The 16026-nt window shown below is 36.0% G+C and overlaps 1 protein-coding gene across 3 annotated transcripts in view; it reads left to right on the forward strand.

The window, feature by feature from the left end:
- Window positions 1-6643, forward strand: part of GIN1 (gypsy retrotransposon integrase 1) — a 32765-nt gene extending 26122 nt beyond the window's left edge. For all 3 annotated transcript variants that reach the window (XM_005599524.4, XM_070234518.1, XM_023617923.2), the window contains one exon: window positions 5954-6643. In XM_005599524.4, the coding sequence (XP_005599581.1) occupies window positions 5954-6222 (269 nt within the window). In that variant the 3' untranslated portion in view covers window positions 6223-6643. The remainder of the gene's footprint in view (window positions 1-5953) is intronic.
- The last annotated feature ends 9383 nt before the right edge of the window (window positions 6644-16026 follow it).

Consider the following 16026-nt stretch of genomic DNA (forward strand, 5'->3'; position numbering starts at 1 on the left):
GCTCAGAATGCTCGAAGGTGCTAAAAGAAGTGATCGCACCCTAAATAAGGTTGTACTTGCCCCAAAATATGGTTTTGAACAGTCAAGATATTGTGATCTCTCTAACCCTTTCTTTTCATAGACTGGAGCTAAATGACATTTTCCCATAGCTGTCATATTAAATCCCACTTTACTGAGACTCTTTTATTTGGTCCTATTGTATCTGCTCCCTAAAATTTCTCTGGGGTAGATAACTGAGAGGGAGTTAATTGGTACCTTAGCCAGTTAATTTTTCCTTTTCTATAGAGAAAGATAAATCATGCATATTATTTGAATATGAGTAACAATTAATGGAAGATACAATTCAGTACATTTTTAAACAATATAAACAACTGAGTTATTCAACAGGCTTTTAAGTAAATAATAATTACAAAAGCAACAACAACAGATACCTACACATACCCTGTTTTTTAGGATATGAAGCCCTTGGTGGCTGCTCAGTAACAGCTCAACTCTGCCTCTGATCTGTGTCACTACTGTTGTCTTAAAAGCTTTTAGTGCCTTTCCTTATGCTGTGACAGACCCACTTGCTCTAGTGGTAAACTTATCTTGGACCGTTCTAATTCTGAAAGCTCACAGTACCTTCATTCTCTTTGTTAGATGATGAGTGTTTTCATTCCCCAGGTGCCTCTTCTCAGTTCTGAGCTACCCTTTATAATTTCTCCCTTCTGCAAGTTAAGTAGAAAAAAAAAAGATTATACCTGTTGTCCTTTCTTCTTTAGCCTGATTCTCCCCTTAATCTTTAGCATTCAGGATTTGCTCCCTTCTAATGTGTTAACCTTCTTTAATTAATACAGAATTTACGTATAAAATGTTGCTGTATCAGGATCTGTTTCAACATTTTGCGATTTGCTCTTGCCAAAGACTTTCTTAGAAAAGAGGCCAAACATTTTGCTACTCCTGCATATTTTGGAATCCAGTTGAGTAGAACAGTTTCTAAACAGAGACAATATAATTTTTGCATCATGCTTGAATTCTCTGCAGATATTTCTTCCAGTAATAGGAAGGAAATTGCAATATTAGTACTGGTTTACATATAAGGAACCTGAGATTGATAGGTCAAATTGTTTTTTCTTGTTAACCGAAGGAAGTACCGATCTGGCCTTCCTGCAATCTAGGTCGTGATTACTATTTGGTTCTTTTGTGTTGCTCTTATTTGCAGAAATTCAAAACAAATGTGATTTCTGCCATCTTTTCTTCAGTATCATATATTTTCCTGAAAATGTTCACCTCAGGAGCTGATTTTAAATAGTCCTTGAACTGAATTTAAGGCAAACAAAATGTGTTCCAATAAGCATCCCGTTTTTTTATTTGACGTAAATTTGGATGAACTTTAGCCAAAAGAACTATGAGTTTGTCTGTCTGTGCTTGTCAGTGCTACTCTTACCAGCCTTGAGATTTCGTAGCTGTATTAAAGACTCACTGTCCAAAGCAGATATGCTTCTGTTGCCAACTTCTTATCCATTCTTATCTAGAACATGATGTGGAGAGAGCACATTCAGTACTAGGTCTATAATTTTCTCATTGCTATGTTAGGCAGGCCTGTTTGTCATTTTGTCTAGTTTAATGCCAGGTACCTTTTCAGGACGATTTTAACAAGAAATTTTATGGCATACCATAGTGTCTCTTTGCAATCATAATGTTCCCCTTTGAAAGGAAAAATATTATTGACCCATTATTGTATCTGACATAGATTTTGAGTAGTTTTATGTGTGTGTGTGTTTGTTTTGTTTTGGGTAGGAGTTATTGTGATAGATTTGTGTCTGCCTCCTGTAAAGGTTTGAGTCTGATTTTCCTTCACAGAAAAACAAGTGAAATGTTTTTCATTATTTTGTAAGTTTTCTATCGCTGCCATAACATTACCACAAATGTAGTGACTTAAAACAACACAAGTTTATCATCTTACAGTTCTGCAGCTTGGAAGTCCAACACAGGTCTCACTGGACTAAAATCAAGGCATTGGCAGGGCCGTGTTCCTTTTGGAAGCTCTGGAAAAGAATCTGTTTCCTTGCCTTTTACACCTTCTAGAGGCTGCTCACGTTGCTCGGCTTGTGGCCCTCTTCCTCTGTCCTCAAAGCCAGCAGTGGTGGATAGAGTCCTTCTCACAGCGCGTCTCCCCAACTTCCTCTTCTTCTTCTCTCTTCCATATTTAAGGACCCTTGTCCTTGGGCCTACCCAGATAATCTCCCTATTTTAAGGTCAGCTAGTTAGCAACCTTAATTCCATCACTACCCCAATTCTCCTTTGCCATGTAAGATGACTTATTCCCAGGTTCCAGGGGTTAGTACATGGACGTCTTTAGGGGACCATTATGCTGCCTACCACAGTTATGGTCCACATGCATGAAACAAAACAAAGCTTAGTCCTATATTATCCAGCCCATGATCTTGGCTTTATTATTAATATAGTTTAGACAAAGAGCCTCCCTTTGGCCTCGTAGTTATCTAATCTCTAAACTAATAATTCAGTTCTCTGTTAGTATTGGTTACCTCTTATAATGACAATTATATAGTATCAAGTTATAGTTATTAGTTGTTATTTTATCATGAGAAAGGATGTACTAGTGTGGCAACACATTCTGATAGTTTTAGGATTATCAGGCCATACATAGGATTACTCTAGTGACCCGCCTGCAGAGTAAGAAAACTAAGAATTCTGAAACTTTGTACTTTTCTTTCTATTTGAAGAAATAAATTAATCTAAATCAGACTTTTCTGAAGCTTTGATTTTAACTTTTCTCCGTAGGGAAATTTAAAAATGTATTTCTCAATGTCATTATTTTACTCCTTAAAACTACAGAAGGAGAAGTATGTCAAAACTGCTGAAAAAATTTCCTGTAATGTCTTGAAAATATCTCCATTTTTAGGAAAGTAAAAACTTAATTCATGCCTGAGTGGTTAAGTTCACATACTCCGCTTCAGAGTCCCAGGGTTTCGCCGGTTCGGATCCTGGGTGTGCACCTAGCACCACTCCTCAAGCCATGCTGAGGCGGTGTCCCACATAGCAGAACCAGAAGGACCTACAAATAGAATATACAACCATGTACTGGTGGGCTTTGGGGAGAAGAAGAAGAAAAATAAAAAGATTAGCAACAAATGTTAGCTCAGGGTCAATCTTTAAAAAAAAAAATTATTCCATCTGGTCAAAACTGAAATAATACTTTCATCAAACAGATGTCATAGTCATAACTAAATCAATAGAATGAGAAAAGAAAAATACTTCAGTAAAGTCTATAGTGTAATGTGACTGAGTGGAGAAGTCCTTTAATATGGTGTTGGTTTACCTCTGTCATAATCTGTCTTGAGGGCAAAAATCTGTCTTGTTCTTTTCTATATGTCTAACTCAGAATTAATCTGAATCAGTACTGTCCTATAAATGTATAATACAAAACTTATGTAATATATAATTTTAAATTTTCTAGTATCCACACTAAAAAATTACAAATAGTTGAAAATAACTCTAATAATATATTTTATATAACCCAGTGTATCTAAAATATTATCTCAACATGTACATTAGGCCTCAAGAATCTTTTTTCTGGTTTTCTTTGGTTTTTTGTGCTTTTTTGACGTTAAAGAGCATTTCTCTTTCTTCCAGCATTTACTGGACCGTAGTAGGAGTTAAAACATATTTGACCTTTCTGAATGAATGAGAATTTTGTTTTTTTCTACACAATCAATGCTTGAAATCTCCAGAGTAATTTTCCATTGCATATAAAGTAATTTGTGTAGAATTTGCCCTCTATAGTTTTATTATAATAAAGTACTTTAAAGTTTATCACTCATTTAAAAGAAAAAGTATGTGTGTGTATATACTCAGATATATATGTGTATATAAATACACTTATATAGAAGCTCTCCTCTTACAAATGAGGTTGGTAAAGTCCATTTGTTTCTAAGTCCCTTGTAACTAGAAGATTCTTAAGCTCCAGGTCTGTGAATGCATTTCCAGCAAATAAAAATGGTAACTTCTAAGAGCTTTACATATATGCATATTTTCCCAGTTGATATATGTTTCCTGGACATATTTTTCTAAAATAGACCTGCTTCATCTGTTTGGAAAAAAAATTTTGAGATAGAAAACTTCCTTCATCAAAAATCTCTGTAAGAATATTTAGAAATACCTTAAGTTCTGTGGTACGTGCTGTCACGGATACTTTGCAGCATTGTTCAGGCCTTGAATCTATGGACTTCTCCATGGCTTATTAGAAAAATTTGATCAGCAACACTTTGACCATACCTAACCTTTTTAAGTTCACTTATAAACTACTACCTAGCATTCTCCGGTATTAACAGGCCAACAGCAAACTTTGGTGTTAAAAGTGTAGCAACACATTCGAAAAGTATTTCAATTTCATTGACCATTTCTCTTCCTTCTTGCTGCTATTGCACATAGCACTTCTCATGGGCTACATGATTTTTCTTTATCTTTCATAATTATGCCTCTTGTCCAGCAATTCATCCCATACTAACATAACAAAATTCATGGTCTTACCACTTTCAATTATCCATATTTTTATTTCTGTCATAAATATGTGTATTTCTTAACAGCATTTTCAATGTAGTTATTACTTTTGCATTCATAAGAATTGGTGGGATTAAACTTAGAAAACTTCTCAAAACTAAAATACCAAGAATACTTTGTCTGATGAAGAACCAAATAGGCAAAACTAAATGTCCTCACAAGCCCGAGTCCACTTATGCCATCTGTTGGTAGAGAGCATAGCTTGGATTCATCTAGTGAAGTTTGTAAATTGAAAGTTCTTAAATGTATAAAATTCTGGGAGTGGAATAGGCCCAAGTGAGCTTTTCACATAGTATGAGGATGGCTAGAGTTGGCTCATGTTCCAGAATATTTGTCTGCTCTGAGAAACTTTCATTGATCTCCAATTTAAATGGGCAATTAATCTTCCTTTTGTTAATTCTCGAACTAAAATTTGAGGACTCTTTAAGCTATTAAAATCTTCAAGAAAATCTGTTAATGTTTTGGGAGAAAATCCAGAAAGAGAAGGCAGGATCCAGGAGGTTAATCAGCTGTGGTGGAAGAGTTCCTTGTAATGAATTAAATGTCAGGTAGGGAGGAATCCTTTTATCTACATTAACCTTTATTTATAAAGATGCTACTGCTTTATCAGTTTAACATTCACTTTGAGCATTTTTTTTCCTTGTAGTGATGATAAATTTGCTCAAAATAGAATAAAATGCTGACAAGAGAAATTTCTTGTCAATATTTCAGTATGGAGTTAGCTACACCTTACAAGTTTATAAGTATTTTGTATTAAGTTAGACTTAAATAAGCTGAGCTTTTAAAACTACTTTACTGCAGCCTACCTGCTTACACATTCCTATCATATAAGACTGATTCTAGAAACTTTATCTTCATTTTAGTTTATGACTTTATATTGTAACAATTTGACATTATTGTCCTAATATGGGTTCTATAAAGATTGAAAAATTATCTAAAGTTGTAAATGTAAGGATTCAGTAATTGTTTTGTTAAAATATCTTTTAAGACCCCATTAATTCACCCAAAAATGCTTTGCAAAAGCATATTTAAGGATACCAACATTAAAAATATAGTTTTATAACTTTGTTTTTAATCTATACCATAATCCTGAGCCCCTTCCTTGCCCACACCTACCAAAGACAGGTCAAAGAAACAGGAAAACTTGACTCTTTTAAAATCCTTGGTCTTTCCTGAATTCTATATATATGTACTGTCAAGCTTATATATCATTTTACTTACTCTTTGGCATGTATATTTATTTAGTAGATAGGAGAACCCACCAGAAGTTAAACTTGATGGTTAATTTTTATTACTTGGAATTTTGTTCCACATTTAACATTGTTTAATTCTTTTTAATGATGTTTGATTATAATTCTAAAAGGCAAACTTATGATGTTTCTTCTTTCAGACAGTCTTTATCTCCTGCAAGGTTCAGTAGTGGCAGATCATGACTACATTGGATTGCCTGAAATTCCAGTTGGAGCATACCAAGCCAGTATTCTGGTAGAAGATGCAACTATTGGTGTAGTCGAGAATGAATTACTGACATCAAGCAAGGATCGTGAACTACTAGAATACAGAAATGCCAAAATCTCTCCATTGATAGAGGATCATAGTACTCTTGAAAAGCAGACTTTCAGTCTTTTGGACTCTTCAAACCTTGAGTACTTAACTTAGCAAATAACGAAATTCATTTAAAGTTCTTCTTTAGAATTACAACTCCTTGAATCTTGATATCTTTTCCATTAAAAAAGGTTGTATAGAAGACGTATCTTTACACACTCTTAGTGACAGATCCTAAAGGTTTATTTTATAACTATTTATTTATGTAAAGTTGTGCCACGTTTGAATGTCAGTGCATATATATAAAGGCAAAGGAAGTATATAATATATAGAATTTACTTTTTCTTCTAAAAAGAGAACAGGCAAAGCATGCTTGCTTCTTAAGAAGTAAACTAAATTCCAGCTCAGAACTCTCAAATCTTTGTGTGGTATTGATCCATGTTTTCAGTTTTAATTTTTTTTTAATATTCCCCCCTTTTAAAAAATAAGTTTGAACTACCTAGAATGAGATTAATAAATATTTATTAAACCATAACAATGAATTAAGTGAAACTTCTTTGTATCATTGAAACTTCTAAACACAGTATTGTAGGAAAATATTTAGAGTTGTTTAATGAGGTCTTACAGGATACTGGTACTTTTACCTTGTTGGACAGGCGTAGGATTAGAATCTGAAACTGTATGTTCGTTTGAAAACATTTGTGCATTTCCATAATATGTATTAAAGCCAAAAGCATCCATTAATAAGATTTTTCCTGCAATCATAAAAAAGTAAATAACGATAAAATAATGTCAAAGATTTTCAACTATAATTCCTATGATATGTTTATCTTCATTCAACAATATTTGTTATAAAGCACTTTGAAGCATACCGTGGGAAAATCAAAAGATGAGTCAGATGTGTGCCTCATCCTCATGAGGGACTTACAGTCTGGTGAGGAATATAGACCATATAAGCCATGTACAATGCAAACAAGAAGTTACTTGCTACATTCCATAAGAGAAGGACAAATAATGTACTTAAGGAGGCAAAAAAGAAAGGTTGTTTATGAATAGGAAACTTAGGTTTATGCTTATGGAAGAAGGATCATTTGAGTTTGACCTTGAAGAATGTATAGGATTTGGTGAAAGAGTACAAAAGAATTAGAGGAGAAGAAATGCAGAGAAACAGAAGAGTATTGTAATGATTCACAAAAGGGCAGGGATTTTTGTTGTCCACAGTGCCTTGGGTGTAAAGTGAAGTAGTGAGGAACAGATCAGGCTGAAAAGGGAAGTAGGAAACATTGAAGGGCTTTGAATAGGATTATGGGTTGAATTGTTTCCCTCCCTCAAATTCATAAGTTGAAGTCCTAACCTGTAATACATCAGAATGTGACCTTATTTGGAAATAAGATTATTGCAGATACTAACGTTAGTTAAGGTGAGATCGCAGTGGATTAGAGTGGGGCCCTAATTCAGTATGACTCATGTCCTTATGAAAGGGACAGATTTGGACACAGACTCAGGGAGAATGCCATGTGAAGAGGAAGGCAGAAATTGGGGTGATTCTTCTGTAAGCCAAGGAATGCCAAAGATTACCAACAAACCACGGAAACTGTGAGTGAGGCGTGGAACAGATCCTTTCTCACAGCCCTCAGAAGGAACCAACCCTGTCAGCACCTTCGTCTCAGATTTGGAGTCTCCAGAACTGTGAGAGAGTAAGTGTCTTTTGTTTAAACCACCACATTTGTAGCATTTTGTTACAGCAGCTCTAGCAAAGGGCTAAATTATTTTTTATTTTCTGAGAGCTATTGGAGGTCTTTGTATAGGTGTCATGATCAGAACTTGTTTTAGGAAATTTAACGTGGCAGCTAGTAAAGAATTGATTGAAGATGAGGGAAGAAAAACATGAGGATTAGTTGATAGGATTTGCAGTGATGATGAGTAATAGAAACCTGAACTATTCTGGGAGCCTTAGTAATGAATGGAGCATATCTTAAGATCTACAGAGTATCTCACATATTTTATGTGTCAACCATACTGAACAGTGAGCGTGATACTGAAAATGGAGACCTATATTACAATTACTAATTTAAGAAGAAAGATTTAAATTATGTTTGATGTAGGCTAAGTGATAGTGATTGGGGGAAAGAAATCAATCTAGGACCTTGTCTTATACCACAGACCACATAAATCCAGGTAGAATTCCAGAAAGAAACCTTAAGAAAGCATGGTTGTCTCAAACAGTGATACCTATCTTGCTTCCATCAGCAGGACAAAGTTCATGATGGAGTCATTTTGGACGCTCTCTTTGGTAAATATAAGTAGTAATTGTCCTTTTCTTAGCTCAAGTGAAGTAACTTTCAATGGTTATCTGACTCAAAATCAGCCTCTTTCCGTTATAAGAGGATAATTAGTGAGTCATTTTAGAATGACAATTTCGAAGCATTTTTTTAAAAATTCTGCCTCTCCTAAATAATTTCTCATCAAACAGACCTTTATCCTGTGTGCATCAGTAATGTTGGGCTATGCTGTGCTGGGTCTACAAACAATCCTCAAATCTTAGTGGCTTGAAACAACAGCGAATCCTCTTGGTTCATTAAGGGCTTGGTTCCATTTTCATGCTCCCTCCAAGATGCAGGCTGAGGGAGCCTCACCCTGCCACCATGGCAAGGGGAGAAGATGGTGCACTGAGCACCAGCTCTGAAGAGACTTGCTGTGAAGTTATGCACATCCTTCCCACTCACATTATAATGGTCAAACCTAGTCACACACTGCTCATGGGTATGGGTTTCTTTTTGTGGTGATGACAATATTCTCAAGTTAGTGATGATGGTTGCATAACTCTGAAAATACTAAAATCCACTGAATTGTAAACTTTAAAAGGGTGAATTTTATAGTTTGAGAATCATCTCAATAAAACTGTCATAAAGAGAGTCTAAACCAAAGCTTACCAAAAAAACTAGCCACATAGCCACGCCTAAAACCAAAGGACAGGAAGTACCATCCTACTATATTCCTCGAAGGAGGAAAAGCAAAACATTGGTGGATAGCTGTAATAGCTGCCGTTTTCACCTTTGTTTGCAAGTTCTGTTCTAAGCCATGTATGATGAAAGTTATTTTTACTTCCTGATAAATATCCAGTATAAGCTATTCAAATAAAATGCTGATTTTATTACTGAAATCTCAGGATTCTAATGTAGAGATTCCACATACAGATTTTAAGTAAACAAATACAGAAAATACCCACCAATTATGTACACACTCATAGTCCTGTCTTTAATGTTTGCAGGACCCAGTCAAGAGCAAAAATGAAAGTCCACATGCCATATACCTAAATATTTAAAAGGTGTAAATCAAGCTAACAAGCTATTCCTGCCTCAGCAAATACACCTTCTTAAGTTTACTAGAATTCTTGGACTTCTCAAGCTTTTAAGTTTGGGCAAAGTGGGGAGAGCTGGTCTCAGAGAGCCCTCTGTGTCCCAACGCCATCCTCTCCCAAGAACAACCTACCCCGGCTCGTGTAGACACACCCCTTCCCAGCTCAGGCCTTTGCAATGTGCTCTCCAGCTTTCTGTCCACCCTCCTGGGGCAGACCAGGAAGGCTTGGAAGAAGTTCTCCAGGGGAGGAAGGGCATGTCCATGGGCCTTGTGGTCTTCTCACCCTGCAGGGAGGGACGTATGCTTTAGTGAGACCTTCACCTTCAAGCAAAGGGTCCAGAGTGGGTCCCTCTTGCCTGGATTTAAGGGAGATTTTCTATAAGATAAGTGTATAGTAAAATTTGGACCAAAAAAATCCAGACATGTCTTTATGAGGTTTTGTATGCCATCTTGTGGTATTTTTATGAACAGTTAAAATATGATACAAAAGGAAATTGAGATGCTGAAATACACAATAAAGAAAAAATACATTTTGAATAGTTTCCTGGTTTGAAAAGTTATTTTTAAATATCATGATTAACATTTCAAGTGTAAAATTTTCTTACATTACCATCTAAAAAAAAGTAAGATTTATAAAAGAAAACTTATTACATGTTTGGCTATGGGATTGATTCATATACTCAACATGTATTAAAGACCTACTGTGTCCCAGGTCCTGTTCTGGCACTGAGGTTACATTAGTGAGAGACAGAAATCCCTGCCCTCCTAGAGTTTACGTTCAATAGGGTGGTGGAATAGTGACCGGTAATTCATAATGACTGCATTTCTTTACTTACATCCAATCTTAAAGTCTCATTGATAGCCTTTTGCACAGACATCTTGTTAGGATCCCTACCTCAAGCTTTGAAAAGCATGAGTATTCTGTTCCACTTTTTTGACTGTGTAGAAAGTTGTAACGTTTCATTCAGAGGTCTAAAAAGGACTGGGTCACTTCCATTTGGAGTTTCTAATCATTATAATTAATAATTAAAAACCAAAATAAGCATTTAAAAAGCAAACTCGTTTCCTACGAATGCATTTATTTGAAAGGGAAATACTGGCTCTGTGTAGTGCTGCAGCTGATATTTAGCAGGCGAAGATCAGTTCAATGCCATCAAACTAAAAAGTATCTAAATTGGCAGTTTGCCCTGAGCTTGAGGCTTAAGGCAGATGATTCTTCTGCTTCTTCTAACCCTTCGACGTCCTCCTAACCTCCTTCCTTACTTCCTCACCCCCGTCCATGCCACCTCCTTTGTGTACCCACCCACAATCTTGTTTAAAAGTTAAGGAGCACTGGATCCAGGGGACTTCCTTTTCTGACCACGTCATTGTCCAAACTTTGAAGGTCCTTGTGAGGAGCAAACCATGAAGAGAGCCATTTCCTTGGCCTGCTGGGTAGCTGGAGGAGACCAAATAGCTGATGACAAGCTCACTCCTCTCCTCTACATCCCAATGAAGCTCACTCTCTTAGTTCTGAAAGAAGAAGCCCTAGAAATTGAAGTGGAGAAAGGAGGAGAAACCAAAGGAAAAGGACTCTGACTTCTCTCCTTCCCCTCTACCATTTTCATATGGTAGTGGAGAGAAAAATACAAAAAGATGGGTCTCTTCTTCCAATAGAATGTTTTCCTATTGCATAGTAATGTATATATCACAGTCTACAGTTTCTGGGCAGTATTTTATTCTCGGTTTTTGCTCTTTCCGTTTAGAATTCCATCCTGACAAATATACACATATATTATTCATTTTTCAATTTTATTTGGTAAATAAACAGTGATAAAATAATCATAGTGGTGGTTTATATGACTCAGTCACAGCCAGAAGCAAATCAGTGGCAAATCTTCCTAGGCTTTGAGAATAGGACTTAGAGTCAGTCCCCTATTAAGTCATACTGATCACAGACTATGTTTAATAATCACTCATTTTACCTGAGCTAGATAATGTGTTATGGGTTAAAGGGCTAATGGTTTCTTTTTATGTAACATGAAAAGGAATAAAATCCAGAACACATTAAAAAAAAAAAAAAAAGCCTATAACTCAACACACAAAAAGATAACTCAATTTAAAAATAGGCAAAGGACTTGATTATATATTCCTCCAAAGAAGATCTACAAATGGCCAATAAGCACATGAAAAGATACTCAACACCATTCGTCATTAGGGAAATGCAAATTAAAACCGCAATGAGATACTACTTCACATCGACTAGAATGGCTCTAACAAAAAAAAACCCAGAAAAATAACTAGTGTTGGTGAGAATGTGGAGAAGTTGGAAACCCTCGTACATTGCTGATAGGAGTGTAAAATCCTGTGGCCACTATGGAAAACAGTTTGGCTGTTCCTCAAAAAGCTAAACACAGAATTACCATATGACCCAGCAATTCCACTCCTAGGTATATACCCAAAGGAACTGAAAGCAGGGACTGAAATAGATACTTATACATCAACGTTTATAGTAGGATTATTCACAACAGCCAAAAGGTGGAAACAACTTAAGCGTCCATCAACAGATGAATGGATAACAAAATGTGGTATATACATACGGTAGAATATTTTTCGGCCATCAAACGAAACGAAGTTCTGAATGATGCTACAACATAATCGAACCTTGAAGACATTATGCTAAGTGAAATAAATCACACACAAAAGGACAAATATTGTATGATTTCACTTATATGAAACATCTAGACTAGGCAAATCATAGAGACAGAAAGTAGATTAGTGGTTACCAGGGCCTAGAGGAAGGGAAATTGGGAGTTAATTCTTAATGGTTGCAAATTTTCTGTTTGAAGTAATGAAGAGTTTTGGAACTAGATAGTGGTGATGGTTGCACAACATTGTGAATGTAATTAGTGTCACTACTGTACACTTCAAATGGTTAAAATGGCAACTTTTATGTTTTTTATATATATATTTATTTACCACAATTTTTAAGACAATGTAATATACCAAAAACTCTTGTTATTCACTTTAAAGAGGTGAATTGTATGGTATGTGAGTTATATCTCAATAGAGCTGTTTAAAAAAATTTGTGGGATGCAGCTCAAATTGTGCTTACAGGAAAATTCATGACTTACGCACTCCCATTGGAAAAAAATAAAGGTTATAAAGTAATGAGCTAAGTATCCAATTTAATGTGATATAAAAAGAACAAGTGAATAAGCCCAAAGAAAATAGATTTGAAATCATTAAGATAATAGAAATTAATGGAATAGAAAATAAACATAAAATGACCTGATGAACTGAACCAAAAGTTGCTTATTTGAAAACACTAATAAATTGAGACTAATCTAGCAAGCCTAATAAAAAAAATAAACCTAAAGAATTTATAAATAAACAATATTGTGATATAAAAAGCATCAGAACCACATATATGCAGATATTTAAAAGACAGAATATTACTTTATTCCAATAAGTTTAAAAGCTTAATAAAATGGATACATTCTAGATAAATTTAACCTGTAAAAGTGGTTCAAGAAAAGACAATAAGCCAGATGATTTCGTCAAACATTTATAACAAAATTTAAGGAATATCTAATTTTAATCTTACACAAATTATTCCTAGTGTAGAAACGGAGGAACACTCCTTAAATCTTGTCATCAGGGTGGCGTAATCTTGATAGCAAAATCTGCAAAGGATAGAATGAGAAAGGAAAACAAAAGATCATTCTCTCATGAACACAAAGACCTAAAAGGAAAATTATCAAACTGAATCCAGCAGCCGAGAACAATATTCTTTATAACCAAATTGAGTGGATCTCAAAAATGCAAGTTTGATTTAATGTTAGAAAAGCAATCATACAATTAACAACTACAATTCTGAGATCTGATGAGAAAGAAATGAAACACACAAAACAGTTTTAACTGAAGACAATTTAAGGAAGACAATTTAAGGAAAGATTAATGGAACCCACAAGGGATGGTGGGACATTTGGTGACCAGCAACAGCCAGAAACCTCTAGGCCTGAAGGGGCAAGGAGAGGAAATGCCCAGTGAGAGATGGGATTATGGAAGAGGGTTTAACCATCAGTATTTGTAGCCATAGAGGAATGCAACCTCTGCCAGAACCATAACAGTTCAGAACTGTGACAACTGCTGCCCAAACTGTGACCAATGGGGAGTACCACCCTCCCATCTCCCGCCAATGCCTCTCATTTCAGCCCCCATGGGAAGCCTGGGGCAAGGGAGCTTGGGGATGCAAGCAGTAAAGATCAGCATCCTAGGAAACAGAGCAGAAAAGGGCAGAGAAGGGATTTGGGGGGGGGGGGGGGGGGCGGCAAGTCGAAAATAGCAAAACCATATGATCAGATGTTAAAAAATAAGTTACATAATCATCTAGTTGGCAAATGTTTTCTGCCAAGAGCTATCTAGATTGTAAATATTTTCAGCTTTGCAGGCCATACAGTTTCTGTTGGAACTTACACAATTCTGCCGTTGCTGTGTGAAAGCAGCTATATATACTAAGCAAATGGGTGTGGTTGTTTTCCAATAAAATTGTATTTACAAAAGTAAAAATTGTTGTTTGGATCTGGCCTGTGGGAGCCGTAGCTCATCAATCCTTGATCTAGTAGATACAGAAAAATATTTGCTGTATGTTAACATTCATTTGAAATTTTTAAAAAATCAACTCTTGACAAACTCAGGAGGGTATTTCCTTTTCCTGATAAAGTGTACGTGATTAAGGAAAAAAATCTATGGTAAGCATTTACACTTAATGAAGAAAACATTGAAAGTATTCTCTTTAAGATCATGAGCAAGACAAGTATCACTGCTATTATACTGGAGGCTCTAGGCAGCATATTAAGACAAGACAAGAGGGAGTCATAAGAATTAGAAAACTGATCTTATCTTCAATAGTTATAATTGTCCACATAAAGAACTAATATAAATCAGTATGAACAAAGATAATATAAAAACGGGCAAAAATCTTGAATGGGTGCTTAATAAAAGAGAAAAGCCAAATGGCTCCTGCAAATATCTTTTATTTACCCCTGTATACCAACTCTCCATTCTTCTTCACTCTGTGCTCTGCCAAGGATCCTGGCTTCTGTGGACTAACATCAGCAGGGTTCCCATTCCTTCTGACTTCTAGTGGGATTTGGCCAATGGAGATTCCTGGCAGAAGATCAGAAGGAGGAAGGAAAATGAAGTTGAGATATTTGTTCTCGTTGTTCCCTTCCCCACTGTGGTGGTTTTCTTTCAACCAAAGACCCTGCTTTACAAGACTCTATTCTTCTGGGTTTCCAGTAATTTCTCCCTCTTCTTGTCCTTTTGGATCTAGGAATGGAAACAGCTCTATTGCTGACAGTCTGGGTCCTCCTACACCCCATATACTTCGTCCCTTTGATTATCCTAACTTGTCATTTCTTCCTTCTTGGAATCCTGATACAGCCAATAAACATATTAAAATATGCCCAATCTCATTAAGAGCCAGAAAAAAATACAAACTAAAACCATTATTAGAGGTGATTTAAACCCTACCAGATAGGGAATAATTAGAGATATTATCAAGGATATAGAGAAGACAATATAGTTATACATTATTGGTAAGTGTATAAATTGATAGAACTATTTTGGAAAAACAATTTAACATTATATAGCAAAGTTGAAGATGCACCAGCCTATAATCCAGTAATTTTGCACCAGGTTCAAGAATATGTTTATAGGAGGAGTTTTTGTAATAGCAAAACATTGGAGTCAAAATAGATATCAATAGATAGTATCATATTCATACAATGGAATACTATATAGCAGTTAAAATGAATAAATTCCAGCTACAAAAAGAACCAAAAAGCATGGATGAATTCAGGAACACAATAGGGAGCAGAAAAATCAACTTATGGAGGAAGGTAACACGTGGGCAAAGTTTTGAAGAAAGTGAGAAAAGGACCCATGTGTCTACCTCAGGGAAGAGCATTCCAGAGAGAAGAAACAGCAAGTGCAAAGGTGATGAAGTGTTTCTGTGTCTGGTGTTTTGAGGAATAGTAAGGGACCCAGGATACTGAAAACACAGTTAAGAGGAATATAAGGAGATCAGAGAGGTAAGGGGTAGAATAAATTGTTTCAGGCCTTGTAGGCCATTGTATGGACCCTGTTTTTAGTCTGAATAACATTCAAGCTCACTGAAGATATTTGAGAAGAGTGACATGATCTGATTTGTTTTGTTAGATAATCACTCTGGAAGCTGGAACGAGAACGGACTGAGAAAGGGCAGTGGAGGACTCGTTAGGAGGCTGTGGCAATACTTGAGGTGAGAGTGGATGACGGCATTGGTAGCAATAGAGGTGGTGGAACTGGTTACTATCTGTTTTATACATATATATAATTTTTTTTTTGATGAAGATTAGCCGTGAGCTAACACTTGCTGCCAATTCTCCTCTTTTTGCTGAGGAAGACTGGCCCTGAGCCAACATCCATGCCCATCTTCCACTACTTTATATGTGGGATGCCTACCACAGCATGGCTTGCCAAGCGGTGCCATGTCCATACCTGGGAACCAAACCAGCGAACCCCATGCCTCCG

This window comes from Equus caballus, chromosome 14 (genome assembly GCF_041296265.1).
Source record: "Equus caballus isolate H_3958 breed thoroughbred chromosome 14, TB-T2T, whole genome shotgun sequence".
Lineage (NCBI taxonomy): Eukaryota > Metazoa > Chordata > Mammalia > Perissodactyla > Equidae > Equus > Equus caballus.